Source organism: Acanthaster planci, linkage group LG09 (assembly GCF_054643075.1).
Source record: "Acanthaster planci isolate LZ-2023a linkage group LG09, COTS_SCS, whole genome shotgun sequence".
Classification (NCBI taxonomy): domain Eukaryota; kingdom Metazoa; phylum Echinodermata; class Asteroidea; order Valvatida; family Acanthasteridae; genus Acanthaster; species Acanthaster planci.
Genome location: NC_141785.1, coordinates 8,933,847 through 8,955,965, shown reverse-complemented (window position 1 = coordinate 8,955,965; position 22,119 = coordinate 8,933,847). Strand labels below are relative to the sequence as shown.

At 42.6% G+C, this 22,119-nt stretch overlaps 2 protein-coding genes across 2 annotated transcripts in view; one reads left to right on the top strand and one right to left on the bottom strand.

Annotated features, from left to right (window-relative positions):
• Positions 1–1,057: 1,057 nt before the first annotated feature.
• LOC147798110 (uncharacterized) overlaps positions 1,058–22,119 on the top strand; it is a 54,535-nt gene continuing 33,473 nt past the window's right edge. The window contains exons 1-2 of the mRNA XM_087141540.1: positions 1,058–1,977; positions 4,697–4,977. Of these exons, the coding sequence (XP_086997666.1) occupies positions 4,915–4,977 (63 nt within the window). The 5' untranslated portion in view covers positions 1,058–1,977; positions 4,697–4,914. The remainder of the gene's footprint in view (positions 1,978–4,696; positions 4,978–22,119) is intronic.
• On the bottom strand, positions 11,137–21,767 carry LOC110980640 (patched domain-containing protein 3-like). The gene is made up of 2 exons (XM_022237516.2): positions 19,905–21,767; positions 11,137–14,438 (listed from the first exon to the last, which is right to left on the bottom strand). The coding sequence occupies exons 1-2, from the start codon at positions 20,899–20,901 to the stop codon at positions 12,538–12,540; spliced, it is 2,898 nt and encodes a 965-aa protein (XP_022093208.2). The 5' UTR covers positions 20,902–21,767; the 3' UTR covers positions 11,137–12,537.

The window sequence follows — 22,119 nt, the reverse complement described above, 5'->3', positions numbered from 1 at the left end:
TTTATGGATGTTTCCCCGCTTTCAATTTCGCTACAGATATCAACTCCAAATACCTCTGTATTTTTATCCTGCAACCAGAGGGCTCAAATATTGCATGATTTCACGGACTCACGTTTTGAAAAAACTTTATGCTTGGGGACAAGCACCGTTGAAAGTAAGTTCATATTTGTTACAAATTTTTAATAATAAAACATTTTCGGTTCCCACCAGCAAGGGTCACGCAATTTTACGTACACGAGATAAAAATGAAGACCAAACTTTATCACTTCCGCAGAAAAGATGATGCCGGAAGATATGGTTGATCAAATTGATTGGTATTGATTAGAAATTTTAGAATAAAATTGCTTGTACACTGTCACCTAATGAGGTCATCGTGATATCATTCTATGAACATCTTTGTATCAAAGGCTTTGCTTCGTGTTACTTTGATGTAGATGCAAGACAGCAAATTGATAAAACGATTTCAAGAAACTGTGAACAAAGTCAATGGAGGTGTAATGACAAAAATCTGTATTGCATAATAAATCTGTAGAGCCATGTATGCATATATTTATGGGTGTTTCTCCGGTTGAACTTTGGTGATGATACGAGATTGCAAATGACAAATCTGGCTTCTAGAAAATCGTATACAAAGTCGAGTGGCTTTTTATAGGGACTTTAGGAAACAAAACTTGTGTTTTTGCGAAACAAACACAGCGTTTTGTCGGGAATGTTTTTCTTTGAGCCTTTTACTACTGACTGACAGGGATCGAACCCAGTACTCATAACACATTTTACCCCGTAATGGGTAAAATATATTACACTCGACGCCACCTGCTGAAAAGGCTAAAATACAGTTTAACCCAGAAGCGCGCATCGTTGAGGGGCACCGCTCGTGTGAGGGCAGATGATTTCTAGACTGGTCCTTTGGATTGGCCAATAAGAGAGAATATTTCTTTCTGCCGTGTGCAAGCGGCCGCCTACAGCGTCTGATTGTAAACTTTGCGGACGTGATATTAGCAGCCAAGGAGCAGTGCAAAAAACCTAGCGCTAACCAATCAGCGTATGGGGTTCAGTGGGAGCGCGCGAAATGAGCTAGGGCCAGTTCTGGGAATGCCCCTTTTTGTCTCTGATTCACGTATTCCGCATCAGTGGTCACTTGTAATAATTTAATCCCGTTTTTCATTAGCGTCTCTTGTCGAAAGATATTTCGGGTGCATATATGTAACTTCGGGAGACATTAGTACACTTCATAGACGGACTCGGAAAATCGTCTATTGAGTTATGCGAGTATATTGAGGAATTCTCCGAGAGGGTCCTGATTAGTAATACAGCGAAAGGAGGAAATGCCGCGTGGTAGGCCAAGGTGCAAACGAGCAGCTAGACAGCCTAGTTAAAGCAGGACCACAGCCCCGCCAGAGACCTCGCAAAACCCCGGGTGCCACGCCAGAGGGATCGGCACGTCAGGAAGGACAGAGCCGCGATGTCCCAGGTGGGAGCCAAGGCGGGAAAAGTGCCAATGATGCATCACGTCAGGAATCAGCGGTGGCCCAGCCCTCAACGCAGGCGACAACGGCGCTCCCTGCACCTGTCGGGTTAACAACTTAGGCTGCGATGAGTGCAAATGTACAGTACATGTAGTCCAGCATGCGCCAGTGGTCCTAACCATCAGACTACAAATGCAGTGCCGCATGCATCGATGGGGACGACGAGTCAGTATGGAATTATCAGCTAGCATGCAAATGCAGTCAAGCGTACACCAATGCGGATGCCTTGCCAGCTTGCCAGCGTGCTCCAGCCCGCACCGGAACAAGGAAGATTGAATCAGCCCACACATTCTGCAGCATTCTTGACCAAGGCGATGGCGCCACTTTCGGTCGCAGCCAGGAATGGAGGAGTGCCTGGACTTTAAACTGTATTTCAGCTTTATGCCTCGTGCGGTGTTGTCCTACCCCTGAAACCAGCCAGAGGCAGGCGGCTCAATCAGTCACGTTGCCGGTGAGTTCCGCCAAATATTGAGTAATGCGCCATTTAAAAGTACATTTAGTACAGATTATAATTCGGGGGTGGGGGGGTGGTAGTAGTTTCCTGTAGCCCTGTCGTTAGTTCTCCATCGTTTACGGCAGGTGGCAGCTCGTGGACAGTTGACCAGAAGTAGTCGCGCAACTGAAGTTGCGCTTGTCATTGATTATGATAAAATGTTCTTGCGTTTGACTGGGCCTAAATTACCCGGCAAGGCAAATTTGATTCATGGGACAATTGGGTCTCAGCCTTTCATACATTCGTGTTTACTTGATGATGTTTCCTCACTGGGTCAACAAACTTCTTAAATATACAGAGATTGTGTGCACGGCGTTGGTTCAGTTCCCAGGCCGCGGTTGGCGAAGTATTGTGACGAACAGTTTCGTCTGCGGCTAGAAACTCGGCCTAACAGATCATGAGGCGAATAAGATTTTGAATTATGGCTGACAGTAGCTTCCTGTGATGCAACTAGGGTAACACTAGCAAGCGGGGTCCGTCACGGGTGGGGAATACCAGCGGCTTGTGGTTTGCTTTTAACAGTCCGAACTGATGCAATTTAGGGGGGGGGTGTAAATATCAACACAAATGCGCGCGTTCCGGGCATGGGGCATCCGTTTGCCGAATGCAGAACGGTCAAAGGCGTTACCAATCAGGAGTGGAGAGAGGGGGCTTGGCAAAAGGATTAAGTGACTCCCCGCTACAAATGTCCCTATTGGTACCCAAGAAGGTGCAATTACGTCAAATAAAAATTCAACATCTCTCCCAACTGGCAAAGCCAAATTTCGTTCTTCCAACGCCAATTAACTTGACGGTCTTGCTTTCGCTACTGAGCGATGATCATAACATTTCAGATAGAGCATTTTTTATTGAGGGGTTTTCCCAAGGGATTTCCGATTGGGTACACTGGCCTTAGAACGTATAGAGTCTCGGACTGGCTGCGATCGGCTGCATTATGACCCGAAATGGTACAACAGAAACTTGCAAAAGAGATTCAAGCAGGTAAAATCGCAGGACCCTTTGCGTGTCCCCCTTTTTAGAATTTGTAGTGCTCCCCTATTGGACTTGTGCCAAAGAAAGTGCCAAGGATTTTCAGGTTGGTACATCATTTTTCATTTCCAAACGGGGGTCGATTAACGACTTCATTCATTGACGAATGATAAGGTAAAGTATGTGTCGTTCGATACAGCGGTCAAGTTAGTCGTTCAGACGGGCAAGGGCAGGTGACTAGCTAAATCAGATATCCAATCAGCCTTTTGCCTTTTACCAATTTGCCTTTTACCAAGTGTGCCATCGGAAATTAACTTTCAGGCTCTAAAGGTGTCCGTGACCTCCACCCGATGTGGACGTCCCATCATGTGGGAATTATCAGATTTGTTGTCCAAAACGACTTGCGGGAGAACCACTGATAAAAGGCTGACATCCCCAGAAAGATGTATGGAACATTTAGTGGAGAGGCGCATGTCGTAGGTTTATAGCTTTTAAAACTGTATTGTAACGTCGGCGCAGGATGACGTACCGGTGAGGGCGCTAGCACGGATCCATGATAGAGCTGTGTGGTGGGCCCCTAACGGTCAGCCTGGGAGACCCGTTACCGCAGCACTGGCGCAATACCGTTGTGAGAAACTAACTGTAAGATGTCAATATATTAATGTTGATATTGAAAGCTTTCATTTCAACCGTGTAAGACTTACAATATACAACATAAGAATGCTACTTAGTTGGAACATATCATTGACGTCGTCATCATTGAGAGACCAAAACTTGATTCCGCGTTTGCAATCGTTTTGGTTCATCCTCTGGCAGGGGAGGTGAAACCACGATCAAACACTCACTAAATCTATTGCAAAAAATAACTACAATTAATTTGAAGTGGACCTGTGCTTGTCAGAGTCTCTGTCATGTTGGCTTGATGTATTGACGGATGATCTCAAGCAAAGTGTAACGACTTACACGCTCGTAAAGCTGATCCTTGCTTACAGTGGTTTGGTAACACTTTCGGTCACGCCAGTGTCTGTGATTGCGAAAAATATGTTTGCAAATGGATTTCACTAAAGAATATGTGTCACCGCATTAAACCGGCCTTGTATGGAAGGGCACATTATTTTTTTAATTTGACCTTCGTTAATAAGTTTCTATCGAAGTTTTTACAAGTCCTACATACAAATATTGTTTCTTTAATTAAGATTTACTGTACGTCTAATTTAAAGCAGCACTTGACCAATAATAAAATTCAGTTTCGAAAACAATTTTCATTGATAAAGGGCCATTCTCATTATACAAGAGTATGCATATCTTTTGAGTGAAAATACCTACAATCAACATTGCTAGCTTGAGGCTTACAAAAAACCTTTTCCGCAATCTTACTGCTGCAGTCTATCGATATTACTCTGTATAATTCTTGTGTGAAGGCAGGGCGTTTGTTTACAAAGATATTTTATTGAAACCTGGAAACGACAGTCTTGCACTGAAGGCACATACAATAAAGTTTTGGATAGTCTCTTGGAAGCTTAAAGTTGTCGGTGTTGCTTATTTCAAATGTTACGGTCAAGAACACTGGTTACTACACTGTAGTTGATTTATTTAGAGCCCTTTCCTCCATAGAAAGAAAAGCATCGATTTTAGGTGCCCACAAATTAACTGATACATTGTTTGGGGATATATACATCCTTTCTTGAATTTCCCCGGTAATTTACAGGGCGACTGAGAAGCCAATTCTGCCTCAGATGGTTGAAACATGAAAACCGACAGGTTGCCGTTGTCGGCATACGCTGTTGCTATGGCAACGGTGTGGACAATGTCAAGAAGTTCTTGGGCATGGGCTGGACTGCACCACGCCCATACCGCCAGATCCTTTCGATGCCAGCTACTTCCTGAGTCCTGGAGAGAAGATGGCCGGCAAGACGTGCATCCAAAATGGTGGTTGCATCTCTCAAGATCCATTCGTGTTCAACAGGCAATTCTTTCACATGCCTCCTGGTGAGTTCTTACAATGTTCTTTTCAAAATTTCTTATTTCTGGGGTCCTATGAAATTCTAGAAAGCATCGTCGCTTAAAAAGATCTTGAAACGATTTCTGCCGTGCTTTAAATTTCCCGAAATTTAATGAATCAGGACAAATATCAGGATAAGGATTTAAAACAACCAAACAGCAAACGAAGTGTCCTTCGAAAATATTACAACAGTAAGTAGGCATAGGAAACGAATAAAATACATTGAAAACGAAAATCAAGAGTTCTTGTTCTGGAATGCACTCCTGACAAAACAAATCCAGATACCCACTAGAGTGTTTCTATTTACAGTGTAACAGCGATTTGGAAACTGGTTTATTATTAAAACTACAGTTTACAACAGTGGGTTCCATTTTTCACGGGTGTTCACCCATGGTCTTGCAACTCTATTATTATCGAGGTCAGCTTTGATTTTTGTGCTAACTACACTGGTCTGCTCCAGTGAAGATCGTGGATTTTTAGAAAGTCTTTCTTTCCCCAAACCATCAAAACCCAGCTTAAACCCAAATGTGAAACCATCCATTAGATACTGACAAATTTCCGGATCGTATCCTTTTAACAAGGGTTGTAACATTGTTTTGTTTACTGGAGTTGTTGGTTTGTCCATGGGTGGGTTGGCCCCGCCCTCTTGAAGCACCACCCCTTGGATTGAATTTTTTGGGTACCGTTGTTGACAAATTTGGATTGCTGTTGGCCGAATCCGGCCATTGTAGGTTTTGTGAATGATCCCCTTCCTGGTGATCTACTTGGGAAGGATTGAGGCCGTGCTTGCCAGCACCGCGCTGCAGAATGATTGAAACTGCATGGCCCGTCGCAGTATTGCCCTCGAATGAACCGAAAGCAGAAACCCTTGAGGAGACTTGAATTAGTGGCACGAAAAGCAAGTTTATGACGAGCGTTGTTGTTTCCCACACCGTCAGTGAATCGGAGTCCCCATGGGAAGGCTTTAAGGTATAGCTCAATGTGGAACAGATCGAATGAAAGCTCTATGGTTCGGTGGAGCTTTCGAAATGTCACGTCACCGTGGTTAAAATTGCCCCCTCCGCTCTCAGTTTGGCGGATAACTTCACCATACTTCAGGAGCTTTGCTACTTCACCGGGGAATTTACTTGTATGTACTGATCTTTTCTTATCGCTAGTTTGCTGCTTCGGCTTCATTGCCGAAACAGATACATGTATTACTTTCGTTAAAGTTTTTTTCCTTTTCAGACATTTCTCCATTGGGTTTGTACACTTAATTTTTTGACAGGGGACTCTGATAGTTTCATACTTCTTTGATAGTTCTTTAATAATCTTATCAGATTGATTTCAGACTTAGCAGACCTTTAGATGATCATGTCAGGTGCGGTTTTGCGATATTGAATTGGCAGACGCAAACACAAAGAAAGTATTTTTCTCAGGCAACTTATTTTGAAACCACTTAAACTGACAGTGTGGAGACTCAGGTTTGGAAAATAGCTTGGGAAAATGTTGGGTCTCTGACAATCACAAATGAGCCAGCTGAGATTTAAACCGCCAAGAAGAAGCTAGTTTTCTTCCCGGGTAAGCAGGAAGTAAATTCATCCTGAACTTGATGAAAGAAGATGTCTTTGATGTAACTGTCGTAGACACAACAAAGTCTGAAGCTTTGCATCTTTTACAGTTTTCCATGGAGTCGGGGCCATACATTTGTCTACACTGGTATAGTCAACGGATCAACTTCCAAAGATATTCAAGACTTATAATTAGGACTTAAGCCGTTAAAGCATCTCTCTCAAAAGGTTTAACAGAGGTACCTTCCCACCTCAAGGCCAGCGATTGCCTTCCAACGGCTATATTCTTCAAGCAGAGTGTACCGATATCTGAGGGGTATGTATCAGTTTGAAGGTTGATTCCCTTGATAGTTGTAATTTTGCAACTATGCACCTATCAAATAAATTGGGTGCTGAAGCATTCCTGTTGAAAGATGGTCCTAATGATCTTGATTTATCTCATACTGGGATATCTGTCAAGTCCCTGAATGAATTGGTTGAAGCATCCGTCGACATATTGTCTCTGTCTCTGACAGAATCCTCCCTGGATCATACACTGCATTCTCTACTGCCAACGTTGGGAAGGAACACTACCGTTGTGATCATGCAAAGAAAAGGATACGAAGGAAGAATTTCTGTGCTCCCCTCAAAGGTGAAGGTTGTTACGTTCGATACTGATCCTCAATAAGCAGTGAATGGATTATCCCAGAGCTGAGATTTCAAATACCTTGTCTGATCTCTGGGAGATGTTTAACCCTAGAGTTAAGGATGGTCACCCGATAGCTTAAAAACACAACAACTTGAAGAAACTGTGTTCTCCGGCAGCAAAAAAGTGGACATTCCTACAAACGAAGTTATCTATGTTCAATCAACCGAGATACTGCTACTGCCTTCTCTAGAGAATGACTGCTTTGTTGCTGAGGGACAATCGTCTTACTTCATTACAGGAGGAAACAAGGGGGTTTGGTCTCCGCCTTTTAGGGTGGTTGATATCAAGAGGAGCTCTATATTATGTGGGTTCAAGAGGGGGAATGAATAACGACTTGAAAGATTTCAAGCAGAAGGGAATGAAAGTAGGTGCTCAGGTCCAGCACATTCATATGGATATTTCCAATGCCTACGATGCAGAAAAAGTGCTGCAAAACATGAAGAATGGGAGTTGGCCTGCTCCGAGAGGCATATTGCATTGCGCCCAGTCTTGGAACAGAGTCACTGCTACAAAGCGCTACCAAAATATCACTGCAAAGTCTTAGAACAGAGTCATGGCTCCGAAGGCTTATGGAGCACTTCTGCTACACCAGCTGACTCAGAAATTTGACATAAAACTCAGTCATTTCATTATGACATCTTCCATTGTATCTCTGGTTGGCAATGCAGAACAAGGCAGTTACTGTGCTGCCAATGTCTTCCTCAACGCTCTCGCCCATTATCGTCGCAGTCACAACTTACCTGCCACTGCGGTGCGGATAGGTGTGATTAATGATGTTGGATTTGCAGTTAGAAGTGGTCTACTTCAAATGTGGGAGAAGATGGGAGCGGGAAGTTTGAGCCCAAACGAGGTTCTGGCAGCTATGGGCAGTGCCTTGTCGGTTCGCTAACAGCAGCTTGGGTTTTCGGGTTCCTTCAAATTAATTTGAAACTCTGGGCAGAAAAATACCGTGACCTCATGATACAACACTGCAGAGAACATAGTTACGGAACCATATCCATGATGAAAGAATTGTTTCAAGACAGCGACGTGTACCGTTCTAACAGTAATGACAGCCTTCTGCAGTAAACTGCGAAACTTCCGTCCCAAAAAGCCAAGGGCTTGGTCATCAAAACTTTCTTCACACTTCTCAGTCAGCACCTTGGGTGCCCTTAAAACAGCGCAGGACCTTCACTAGTTACGCACTGGATAAAGCCGATGCTTGTATTTGCATCCACGTTATGATGATTTAGCTGCTAGGATGGGAAGGGCATGAAGACGAACAGCCACCCGTCAACTTGAAAGACATCGTACACCTAGTTCACGAAAAGCTCAACCCCATCTGTCAGATGTTCCCTTCGTTCTTTTCGGTCACAGCACGAGAAGCCTGAATGCATTTGAAGCTGCGCATCTCTGTCTGAACGAAGGTAACATCAGTCCCCATCATTTCTTCGTTATTGCATGCTATGCTCCGACATTACCCTACCCTCATCCAGAGGGACTCGACATCTCGCCCGAAACTTTTGACAAATTGAGGAAGACGCATGATGACTATCCTAAGCTTTTTGCAAGAAGATCACGAAAGTGAACTTCAGTTTCATGGATGACAAGACCTTCTTTAACACTGCTTTAAAGCGACGTATGTTACCCTGCATAGAGGCCTTGATAGAAATTGTCCAGGCCTACATGGAAAACCATGAGAACCCTTTCCAATGTGACATCACAGCTCTTGCAGGGAAGCAGGACGGTTTTGTTCAACCAGATCCTCTTGATTGCTGGGAGAAACAGAAATCGAGGAGGCACTTGCTTATGAGGATAACGTTCACTGGCAAACTAATGCACATTTCTACTAACACTGCCGAAATTGTCAACGGTGTATGTGTTACCTGCAATAAGTTACTCGCTAAGTAAACTATATTGGAACCACAACGTCTTCTTAATATTTTAGTACACTGATTCTCGACTTGCTTCCCTTTAATGTGCTTCTAATTCGCATCTATTACTTGGAGTTGTGATTTTTCAGGAGTATGATGAGTTAAGCCCAGTTCCATATCGACATTGAGAGACTCATAAAACATTTTCCTGACAGTTCTTTATGATAAGCATTGACAGACGCAAATTCAGACGAAGCTATAGTCGGCAACTTGTCGGCTGTCTGTAGCACGGACGTGTATAATAAAATCTGGACTCGCAACGCCCTTAATCAGCTTATAGAGTCATTGAATCCACTCGCAGCCATTTTACCGAGCCGAATACAAAGCTTTCCTGGTAATGCCCGCCTTTGTTCTTCCTGACGTCAATAGTAGGGAGCCAACCCACGCCTTTGTATTCGGCTCGGTAAAATGGCCGCTGGTTGGCTTCTTTTTCATACAAAGGCGTTGCAAGTCCAGGTTTTTTTTATATACGTCCGTGGTCTGTAGTAGTCAGAAGTATGATCCTTCTGATGCCAAAGAGAGAGGTGTAGAAAGCACGTCTACTCCCGAAGATGATGCACTGAAGCCTCGTGATGTAGATCCAAACCACATCCAAGAGATGAAAAGTATTAAGGAATAAGATTCTGTAACTCAACCCTACACAGAGAAAATTACTGAGAGATCGGAGGTTGACACTGTTCAAGGACCTGATGAGACTGACTCCGGGCAACTTAGAGAAAACAAAGACAAATTCCAAACAAAGAGGAAGAACAAGAAACGACAGAAGAGCAAGCGATTCTGGACATTACAAAAATCGTGCAGAAAGAGGCTGTAAAAGACAGCGGAGAAGAGGCGGTGAAAGCAGACGATAAAATAACAAAATGCACTGAACTGCATGTTGAAGCAATAGGTCAGTCGCCCTCCACAGGTGCCGAAAGTATGCAGCCTAAAGGTGGCAAAGATGTTTATAGACAGCCATCACCAGTACAAAAAAGACCCAGCTTTGCAGGAGAGAAAAAGAGTATACTTAAAGATGATAGGTACATGTATTACCATCATAGCTTCCTCATTATATTTTGTACAAAGTACAAATAAACTTCATGATATGTTGGCATATATATTCTGCCATTATGCTTGTTTATTATAGTCAAGTCTCAAGGAGATGCATGGTAAGAGCCGGACACTAAGCCACATGTTTCCTCGTTGGCCACAATATCACGGCTAGCCGAGTCAACTTCGGTTGCATTGGGTCGTCGATCTCAACAAAGGTCACCTACTTCAGCTTCTCCCAAGCCAAGACTGTGTACTTCCTCACTGCTCGCATTCAAAGCCCACCCTGGTCCTGAGAAAATGTCTGCGCACAGCTCTTAGAAGCCGATCTCGGGGCATGAGAAGCATCAAGCTCCTGCCAATCACTGAGGTGGTTCCTAAGAACCAAACAGCGATCCTGGGTCACTAAGCTACCGTCGACTAAATCTGTCCTCTTGAACAAGGTCAGCCCAGCGCCGTCAGTATTCAGTGCCAGGCGTAGGTCGGGGAAGCTTACGTCCTCAAGCGTCGGCAAACTTATGTCAAATAAAGCATCAGGCTGTTTCGTGCGCTTCATCAAAGTATCACCAGCTGCTTCTACAGCTATAGGCCTTTGCAGTTCATCCATGCATTCACCTTCAGAAGCCATGATCAAAGGGTCCGCTCCATCCCGCCCTTGTTCCACCTCAAATAGAGCGCAGCAGCTGTTAATAGATAAATCAGTATCGAGACAGGCATCCAGTGAATCTTTTCAGAGTCAACGGAGAGGCTCAGTGCTTAATGTCAAATCACCACAAGGCTCTGTGGAGGATGAAGCGAGAAAGTCACCAGCCAGTCGTACTGAAAGCAGACCACCTTCAACTGGATCGTTTGTCGTAATCAGCACCCCACTAGAGACCACATCTGCGCTGGACAGCACAGTTGTATCTTGTCCACCGCCTACTATCACACAACCTCCGTCAAATGAATAAACTTAAAAACTTTCACTTTTTGTGTGCCACCATTTATTTTCATTTCTTCCAATAACAAATTGAAAAGAAAAGTTGACTTCCGTAATTCACCCAAGATGTTAAAACACTGCAATCAATACCAAACAAAAATAATTCTGTGAGTTCATATCATAGATATCGTTACTAATATTTCCAAAAATTCACATTGAGTAATAAACGTTTTTAACAATGCAGCAAGAAAATTTCTGTATTTACCTTGGAGCACGTTTAAGACCGGCCAAGCACATTTTATTCCCTTAGTATTCCGTTGATTTCCTTCCCATGCAATAAACCTTTCTCGACCTTGTAGAGAGTGCACTTTAAACCCGGGAGGATAATTAAGAGAATTATTTTTTTTGCTTTTTCCCACCTCCAAGGCCTTTTTTAACTTGCAGGGCCTGAAATCTCATAGTCTTGATCTGACCATTCCTTTGTCTAATTCCAAGAATTCGAATGCCAGAGTTATTGAACAAAACCGTAAAGATAGTGCTGACGTTAGACTTCAAATGAAGAAATTAAGATCAATAAAGAAATTCAGACTAATAACCATTATTCTTTTTAAAAATATAGAAAAAAGGGAAACCCAAAATACGAGTCCGAATAAAGGGATATTTATATACAGATTCATATATATTAATTTTGATTGATCAATATCAAATGTGGCTGGAAAGGGCCTCTTTTACGTGACTTTTGGGATGTTTTATCCGGCAATGGCGTACATGCACAATGGCAAAAAGTACACTTTACTTTTAATACAAGCATGTTGACATCATATTTAAATGTAGCTTTGCTTAGAAATAATTAAGCCATTGTATGTCTGTGATTGGTATCAATTGTTTAAAACGATATGGCAAACAACACTTATTGATGTAAAGTCTCTCAAAATGTAAAACAAATCAACAGGTATTTCTTTTTTCAACTGAGAAATTTGAAACCAATTCTTTTCATCCATTTCAACAACTGTCACTGTTGAAATAATGCGACAAAATGAACGTGCAATCTGTGCAGTCTCGTTTACTTAAAAATCGTTATCATACGAAGGAAAAGTGACAAACACCAATCGTTTCTGAGAAGGGTCCTTGGTGGATAATAATAATGTCATAGTTAAATACAGACATAAACGAAATCTTTGCCAACAGAATGGAAAAATAACTTCCAACACCGATTACAATACACACTTTAGAAACTCACAGCAAACGTTTTACTTTCAGCTTTTACAAAATATATCATTCAAATGATAATTTTGCCAAAATGTGGCAGGTTGTACTCCGGGGAGTGCTCTGCTGTAGTAAACCCTCACCTGAAACTGACACAGCCCTTATAAATAAATTTTTCGCAACGTAGAGCCCCAACTGTGCACGTGCCCAAATTAAAAGTGAGGCCACTTCTGCTTGCTGGATTATGGAGGGTAAATTCTCTCCCTCATACTATGGGCTGAAGTAGGCCTTGCTCTAGGAATGGCAAAATTTCCGGACAAAGCCCACTTCTGCCAATGGTCACTGTTTTGCAATGGCTGCTGGTGGCAGGTGATGAAGGAGGGCTTGGAGTCCGCAACACTGGCGCTGATGCTGTATGGCACTGACTGTGACCGATAGGGATGGTATGAAGCGGTGGTGGGCTCTCGATTGGCACTGTCGACGGCTGACGGATACGGTTGCATGGCAAAAGCTTTCTCCGGACTGTCGTGTGGGCTGATGGCGAGGCGACCATCTCTCAGATTCTCGCTGGAGTCTTGCACTCGGCGAGTCTTCACAGGAATCGTGAGCAGGAGGAATACCGGGAGGAAGAGCAGGCCGTGCAGCGCCCCCAGGGAGATCACAAGGAACATAGTCTTGAAGAAAGTGCGGAAGATGTAAGAGTCTGTGAAGGCGAGTACTACGACACCGAGTATGGTGGAGAGAGACCCTTGAACGATTGGCATGCCCAGAGAGTAGAGGCTGTGTACAACACTGCTTCGACGGGAGCCTGTGTTAGCAGAGATGTAAGCATAGCTGATGTGGGCGGAGAAGTCCACGCTGAAACCTATGCAAAGAATGAGATTGGTCATGGCGATAGAGTCGAGGTTCACTTGCCACAGAGTCATGAATCCCACCACCCCTGTGACAATAGAGGCTAAGGAAAGAGTGACCAGCACAGTACAGATGAGATTGGGGATCATCAGCAGGGCCACGATCAACATGGCGCCCACGGCGATCCCCAGATTCTGTAATGTGTTGGGCAAGATGGCGACGTACTGATCAAAGAAGATAAAGGCTGGATGGTAGGCTATGCTGGGTAGCTCAGCCTCCTCGGCTATCTGTCTCAAGTCTGTCATCATGTATCGCTCATTTTCGGTGGAGTCCAAGTCTTTGGTGGTGACAAAGAATCGTGACGCCGCGACACTGGTGTTGTCAGCGTTAAAGACAATATCCAGCGAGTACTTCTGGTAGGCGGCAATCTCCAGGAATGTGTGGCGCAGCGTGTTGATGAACTGCGACTTGGTTGGATTAACGAGGTTGATGGTCTGAAGGAAGTCAAGGTAGTCTCGCAGCCATGACACGGTTAGATTGCGATCCTTGCTATAGGTGTACTCGTTCGCCTCCATCTTTGCTAGAGTGTCCTCCATGAGATCTTGCACCACGGGATTCCACACGTCTCTCTGCTCAATAAACACCAGCGAAATCTGTGGACCATAAGCCGTGAAATACTCCATCTCGTCGTCCAAGAAGTCGGCCGCGTAAGAGTAGTCCCGGGCAAGGTTTCTGAGAGCGAGACCTTCGCGAACCTGGGTGCATCCGTAGATGGCGGTGCCCAGATAGGCCAGAAACAGTATTATTGTCAGGATCACCATCCACCAGCGTGTGATGAAAGGGCCGTAGTAATTTTTGAAGAACAACATCAGGGCGTGGTCATTGGTATCACCTTCGTCCCTGTCAGAAGCTTGCTGGGATGAACCACCAGCGCAGAATATGGTGTAGGCCGTGGATGAGGATTCACTTTTGGGTTTGACTTTGAGGCACGACATACAATGCCGGTTAGCTGCCTCACGTCGGCCGGTGAGCACCATGCAGGCGCCAAAGAAAGTGATCTGAAAGGCGTAGTCAAAGATAACAGCCATGCCTGTGTACATGCAGAATATGCGGACAGATCTGAAGAAGGTGATGGCTCCAATTCCAAAAGCCAGGGCATCTGTGATGGACGTGATGGTAATAGACATGGCGGCCTCAGAGAAGGCATGGCGCATGCGCTGTTCCACTGGCCATCGAACGTCAGTCTGTCGCCATGCAGCCAACATGATGAACATGTCGTCAACTCCAATACCTTAAAGGATAGATAGAACGAAAGTGTGAATCGTGTATACAATATCACTCGAAAGTGCAAATACGTATAATGTCTTTCTTGCATGCATAGACTTAAAATTTAAACTTTTAAACCTTACTGAGACACCAGTTGCTATGGTGTTTTTGTGTGCTCCAAGGTTGTAATTCAAGTGAAACTAAGTACAAACATTTTTTTTAATTATTTTTCCTTCAATTTCTACAGTTTGCTGTTCGGACTTTTTCATCCTTTTGGGAATTGAACTAAAAACGAAATCGTTGTTTTCATGTGCACTTCTCGGGACGAAGATGCTGCAGGCAGTATAAATTCCTTCCCAGACATTTTTAATGTCTGGGAAGACATTTTTTTTATTTAATTTTCTTTAAGCGATGCATTTGGATGTAATTATCTTCGATAGAGATCGGTGATGGCGCGCTACCGGACTTTTTCACGGATAAAATAATTCCACTTGGGGAACTGAAAAAATAAATCATTGTTTTCATGCGCAAGTCTTGGGACGAAGATGCCACAGGCAGTATGAATTCCGTCGCAGAAATGTTGAATTTGATTTTCTTTAAGCTATGCGTTTAAATATAGTTATCTTGAAGTTCGATAGAGATCGGTTGATGGCGCGTGCTAAGGTGGCATATGGGAGGCTTTCGGGGACAACATGTTGCGGCTAATTATCGTAGTGTTAGTGAAAGCTGACAGTATTTAACAAGGATAAGGTTGGAAAGCAACGATGGTCAAAATAATACTTCACACACCATTGTTGACGACACACATTAGCGTCCAAATCTTACCGACTATCAAATACATTTTGATGTTGATTTTGTTTTGTAACCGTTTCAGGAAATTTGTGCGGTAAAATGCAATAACGGCTCATTTGTCGTAGAACGGAAGTAAAATAGTCTTTAGGTACATCAGATTATATAGAAACTATAAAATATATTCATGTAGATCCAAGTAATTGAGTAATGCGTGTAACCATATTTTATGATTAGCATTTCAACGTATTCGTGATTGCTTTACAAAGGAATAACACTGAAGCTAACCACTGACAAAACAAGGATTACAAAATACACCACGTTTTAAAACAAAGTTTAAAACTCCTAAAAATTGCTATATTTTGGCTTCAGACTGGGTAATCAGAAAATGCAGCTTAAGTTCTATTCATGTTTGGCTATTATTTGATCACGCAAAAAAAGTTCATTACCGACACCACTAGACAGAAAACCTGCGCTGTCTCCACAAGTTGTAGAGAAATCAGTGTTAATATTTCCAGAAAAAAAAATTATTTGATAAATTGATTGATTTAATAAACATACGGAAACATTCATCTTTTTTATTCACCCAGGCGATTAAGTGATTGCAGCATCACTACAGTGTGGTTTAATTTGAAGCAAAGGATAGCGCAGCTAAGACCCAACAACAATGTATAGAGCAAATCGCGAACCAGGGATATAAACTTGCACAAAAATTATGAAAAATAACAAGCTTGCAACAAGTTCTCTTAACTGCATATTCTGGCACATTAAAATAGAATATGCGCCGTGTAACGTCGGATTATCCAGCACCCCAATATTCACGGTTCCCAGGCTCTCTACGAAAAAGAAATTGTGACCAATACAAAAATACCACAGTTCGCCCCAAAATGCATGCAGTCATTTAAAATACTTACGTTCCTCTTTGAATTTTAGATTTTGATGAGGCTTTGAACAACGTGGGTATGATCCAGCACTTAAATAGCGCTGCATGTAAATCCAGTATTGAAAGGAGTGTAGCCCTCGTGAAGCTAGTATTCGGGTTTGCAGTATAATTAACCCGGCCACCGGTGTATTGACCGGGAAAACCATGTTAATTTCTTATCTTTTTTCCATTTTCATTCTAGCAATAAACGTAATGCAGGGGATAATTTTATGATTACAGTAGAGACTCACATGTCTCAGGAATTATTTTGTGACACGTTTTACGTGACTTGCTCGCTAAATTTCTTTAACCTATAGGCCTAGGCGTAATTTTTCGTGTCACGATTTTTCTCTGTTGGGGTCAACCATCTCATCTTGAAGAAAAACAAATTACACCACTTGCGTATAAAAGTTCACCTTTCCAATACATGTCAAATATTAAAGAACCACTTGACCGCAAGAAAATCTTCACTCGGAACTAAATTAAAGCAAACACCCCAAACCAAGGCGTGTTTTGACACTAACACATGTTAAAGTGTAAAGGGGAAAAGGCGGCATTGATGCACTTCAACTCATGCATAAGGGTAGTTTAATGCTGTTCGATTTATTAGCGCACGAAACTCAGTTTTGTGCATCCTGAAAAGCTCGTATAGTTTCCTTTGTCAAACATCATGAGGCATGAAGCGGTCACAAGCAGCGCTTGCGTTCCACTTCTGCATGGGCCTAAGGCAAACTAGATCTTCCAAGTCCACCATTTTGATGACGATGGCAAATGTGCAATGTTCAAATTAAGGCTGCACAGTTTGCTATGCTGCTATGATGAAGGACCAACAGTTTTGTGTTATCGATCCTAAAGATACATTATCGGGATCATTGATTAAAGGTCTAGTATAAGAAACAAGTAGTTGCAATATTAGTTATCACACGAGCGCGAGTGGAACATGGAATAATGTAGTGCATCTGTGTTTCCCTCATGGCACGAGGCATGAAGATAAAGCAACTAGTATTATATTTAGGAATGATTACAAATTCATACGCAGTAAAGAAAGTAAAGGGCCTATGCGCGCTTTACATAAAAAAGAAGACAAAAGATATCATACGGCGCGCAGCAAAAACAGTAACACCGATTTACCGCAAATCTGCAATTTTATCTAGGGTGTATGGGAATCATTTGTGTTTAAACTTATTTCGGTAAGAACAAAAACAACAGGGGTTGCACTAAGAAAGAACATTGTTGGAATTGTACGTTCATATAAACACATATGACGATCAGCACGGGCAAACCCGCCGTTTTTAATTTACAGTCATGCAGATGTGCGTTTGCTTTTAGCGTAAAATAGCGCAATGCCTTGAGTTCACGGACATACATTTATCAAAGCATAGACCGCCAGTCTTGCGCGTATAACTGTGATTTGGAAAAGTATGGGCAAACTATGAGAGGAACAGTGGACGTTTAGTGCGCATTACGAGGAACGCACGTATATTTCCTGTATTTGTTTACATTTGCTTCCAAATACGTTCATCTTTTTTGCTTTTCGATACTGCTATGTCTTCTTTTCAACTGTTGCAACCGCATTTGTTTTGAATACTTATCGCCCAAATTAAGTAAATAGAGGGGTTTTTTTACAATACAAAAAATGGCTTCATAGAATTTTATGGCTGGAATTCTTCAGCTGTGCGTAAATTCCTTATACCAAGGGGTGAATTTGCTTGTAGTTTTGATTTTAGTCGGGCGCCGCGCAGATCACGAAAACCCATGTAGTTTTGAATAGGACTTGGCGGTCTGCGCGTTAATATATCTGTGGTTGAGTTAGTACAGCGCATTACGCAGGATTTGATATGAACCGCGCAATACGGTTAAATACGTGTACCACAAATTTGGTGCCATAGATCGACCAATCAGAACTGACAATTCAAGTTTGCCTGAAGATAAGGCACCTAATATCATATTTAGGAATAATTACAACCAGGGATACGGTATTATTGTTTTTCTATTACCTGTTGGAAGTGTCACTGTATAGATGAGCAAGCACAGAACGTTTGAGAGCTCCTTATGTAAAAATAAACTCTTTTGTTAAAAAGTAATGAATTTGAAAATAGATAATGTGAGAGAAGCTCTCACACATTCAAGCAGTGCATTTTCTCCTAAAGACGAATTTACAACGTGTGTCTTAAAAGATGGGTATATTTTGTGCAAAGTAGCTTGCAGCGGGCTTTTTCAAATCCCAAATTTTCCACGACTTTTCATCCACCCGGGCTTGTACAATGAAAAACCTCTACGCGCTACAATTGTAGGCAATGACAAGACCTCGTTAGTAAAACCGTGCAATTATGTACAGTACAACTTGCAGCACTTTATACACATTCACTGTCATAATACGTGACCGTGAAACTATAAAGGACAGTCTTCGTTACTGTCCTTGAATGTTACGCATGTTTTTAACGGCACTTGTGCTGCAATATTGTGAGTGCAGTTGCAAAAAAAATTGCCCTCCCTCCGCTTTGGCTGTCCCGGTTCAAATTTTACTCAATGTGCTATGATCCGGTTTGAACAAATTTTCTCATGGTTTCTCGCTTCCTGAGACCCACGAGTATCATTATGTTGGAGCTTAAAAGATGGAATGCAATATTGATCGATTTGTACTTTCAAGGTGTAAGTTGAATAGCCTCAGTGAATTTGTAGGCACTATGCAAAGGTCGGACTAAATCTCAATCAATCCGTGGCTAGTTAGTTGGAAATAATTTAATAAACGTGTACAGAGCTAGCCTTGAATCTTTTCTGTGCATTTTATAATACTTACAGCTTTCGCCATGTGCACTCGGATCACTCAGAGAATTGCATGGTCAGATTTTGGAATTTGTGGGTGACAGTAGTTAAATGAATCATTGTGGGATTTTAAAAAATCGTTTGTATATTTATTCGCTAAGTGCATTCATGCTGGAACACTGTTCAAGCAGTATTATGATATCCTTTACAGTTTAGTGGCGATTCGAATCTGAATATAGCTTTTCCGCCACACTTTGTTTTTTCACAAAACTAAGTTAAAGGAACCAGGAACAGAATTTTTCTTGGAATCAATTTTTGTGTATCCCTGCACTCTTCTTCAATGAATGAAGACTGTTTGACATCTTTTTTGAGTTACGTGAACTGAACGGTGCAGTTTTTCAAACATTAAAAATTGACCAAGCATTTCTGGACAGGTGAGGGCGCTTTTGCTTTGATGTTAATTCAGGAAGACGCGGTTCAGGTTGCATGTTTTCATGTTTAAATTGTGAGTCCCAAATTTGCTATCTGGGAATATTTCTGTGAACAGGATTTTTGCTGGATTATTGCCATATATGTACACAGCAATAAATTTCCAAAGAAAATAAAATCTGCCATAGCAGTGGTTAAAAATAATCTAGAAATTTTCTGTGCACTAATAAGTGCAACATTGAAATTCAGTGCGTTGGATGACATCACAGTTCTGCTCATGAATATGGAAATATGCATGAGCATAAAAAAACAAAAAAATCAAAATATGGGTTAAAATTGCAAAACAAAACTTTCAAACAAGGTTAATTGAAACCCAAAGATGCTATTTCAAGGGTTTTTTAGTCAAATTCATAAAAAAATATTTCTATTTCCTGATTCCTTTAATGTTCTGTACATGCCTTTTCACGTGTTTCTCTGATGGTTTGATGAACGGCCCAATCTATAACCCGCTGAACGCTGAATATGTGAATTACACAGAAGGAACAATCTGGGTTTGCTTGGTCTGTCTTGGGAATAAAAACTTACCCAAGATTAAAAATGGTGCTGAGCCGACGACATTTATGTATGGCACGCCGATGTAGCTCATCAACCCGAACGATGATAGGACGGCCAGGCCGGCGGAGATGACGCCGCAGCCGGCCAGCCACGGCTTGCTTCGCACCCAGTCCAGCATCACACAGGAACAGATGCTGAATGTGATCACGATGGTGAAGGTGATCGCGAAGTCCTTGACCACATTGGAGCTCGCTCTGTCGAGCTCGGTTTCCAGTGTGGAAGACACCTCCCGAGTGACGCTGACAACCGATGAAGTGAAAGCCTCCACGACTTCTAAGAACTTTTCTTCCCACAAGGCGCTTCGCTGATCCTCCACGTCGTCTTGGTAACGTAAGAAGTAGGACAACCGGACAGCATTGGCTGAAACTACCTCATCTTGAGAATTCGATTTGAATGTCACTTCTCCTAATCCTCCACCTAGAAAATAAGGCACGATGGTACCGGCTGGTGTATAGAGTGGAAACGTTAGAGAAGTCAACGGCACATTAGAGGCGTTGTAATAATATACGGCTAGTATGGGGTTCTCATTACAAACGCCGTCGCATTTGACACAGAGATCCGTAAATTTATATTCCTGGTTGTTGTATTGGATGGTGATGTTCGTGATCTGCTCGTGTAGATTCAAAATAGCCTCCATGGCAGCTTGTGTCAGGATATTCTGGCCATCCTTCTGTCGTATAATCACGCTCCCAGACCGTGGCAGTCTCGACAGGTGTGACACTAATGTGTCGTTGTCGCCGTGTTCGGAAAACAGTGTTTCCACTGTGTTCCTGTCCGTCTTTGCCTGCCCATTTTCCGGAGTGTACAGGTTCTCTATGCTGTTTTCCTCCGTCAGGAACACCATTCCAGCACCTAGTGCTCCGGCCAAGAGCGGAAGGAGAAGAAATGGATACGGGTGTCGTGCGATGAAACCACCGTAATTGAAAAAGAACAACTTGACGACTTTCTCGATGCAATCAAACGCCATACTATAATTCAGCGTATCAACGGCATGTCCAATAAAGACGCTAGATTTTGTTTATGTGAACGTCAGGGCCTCAGCTTGTAATTGCTTTTCATGCGTTGTGGTGCCAAGGCCGCTCCACAAAGCAGCTGACAATCACACACGTACGTACATGTATCACATTCTAAACAAAATGTACCTGTACATAAAAATGCAAGTGTATCTGCATGTCCTTTCTATGCACAGATCTCTATTCCACCGAATGATCCTCTGCACAATGCTAATTACTAAGACGACTTCACTTTGTCTAAGCGCAGATCAGTCGTATCCACACTGGGATGTAGGGAGCGAGGTCATCGCCATATTCTTTATTTCACTTCGTCTGTGTTGTGCGGGTACAGTTGTCATGCGCAATGGATGATTGTCAAGTGCAACGCCATTGGACGGCGAGTTGGCGTAAATACAATACAACGAGGGAAATAAAATAATAAACACTTCTTGTTTCTGAGTAATTCTGAGAGCTGCGTACGCATGGTAGATAGTGTTTTAAAAACTGTGTTTTTACTGATACGTCATTCACACGAGAATTCGGCGAAATAAAACAAAAGAGTTTGATGAGGTACTGTCGGTCGTTTGAAACATTACAGTAGATTTTGGGTTTGGGAAGATCGAGTGTGTTTCGGTGCTTTATAGACGAAGAACTGCGTCCATATTACATTCGCGTGGGCCACAATATTCTGCGACAGGACGTTTGGTTTCCAAAAATTATTCTCCGACATAACTTCAAACTAAAAACCAATACCATAGGCCTAAAGTTGTTGCACCAGAGGCGGTTTGCTAATTGTTTCTCCTGTTTATATGCGTGCTTCTTTGTGCCCTAAACAGCTGCTTTTAAATAAAAGTGCTTCTCAGGCTGTAACAAATAAAATCTGCATATATTCAGGTTTTCCCAATTTCATACACGTTGTGCTATATGTTTGAAGGCGGTCGGTGTCATGTCCTCCAGCCCGCAATTTATTTCCACTCGAAGCACCGTCGAATCTGATGTTTAGCACAGTATATTCAGTGGTCTGCGTCAAGACGTTGTTGTGAGGTTGATACGCGAGAGGGTGCTCACAAGACAAATAGCTGAACCGTGAATTTGAAAAGTATGGGCAAACGAGCCATGCATGCATATGCGCAGGAATAACGTCTGCTCAAATAAACAGTATCCTTTCGAACAGTGTAGGAAACCCGTACGTA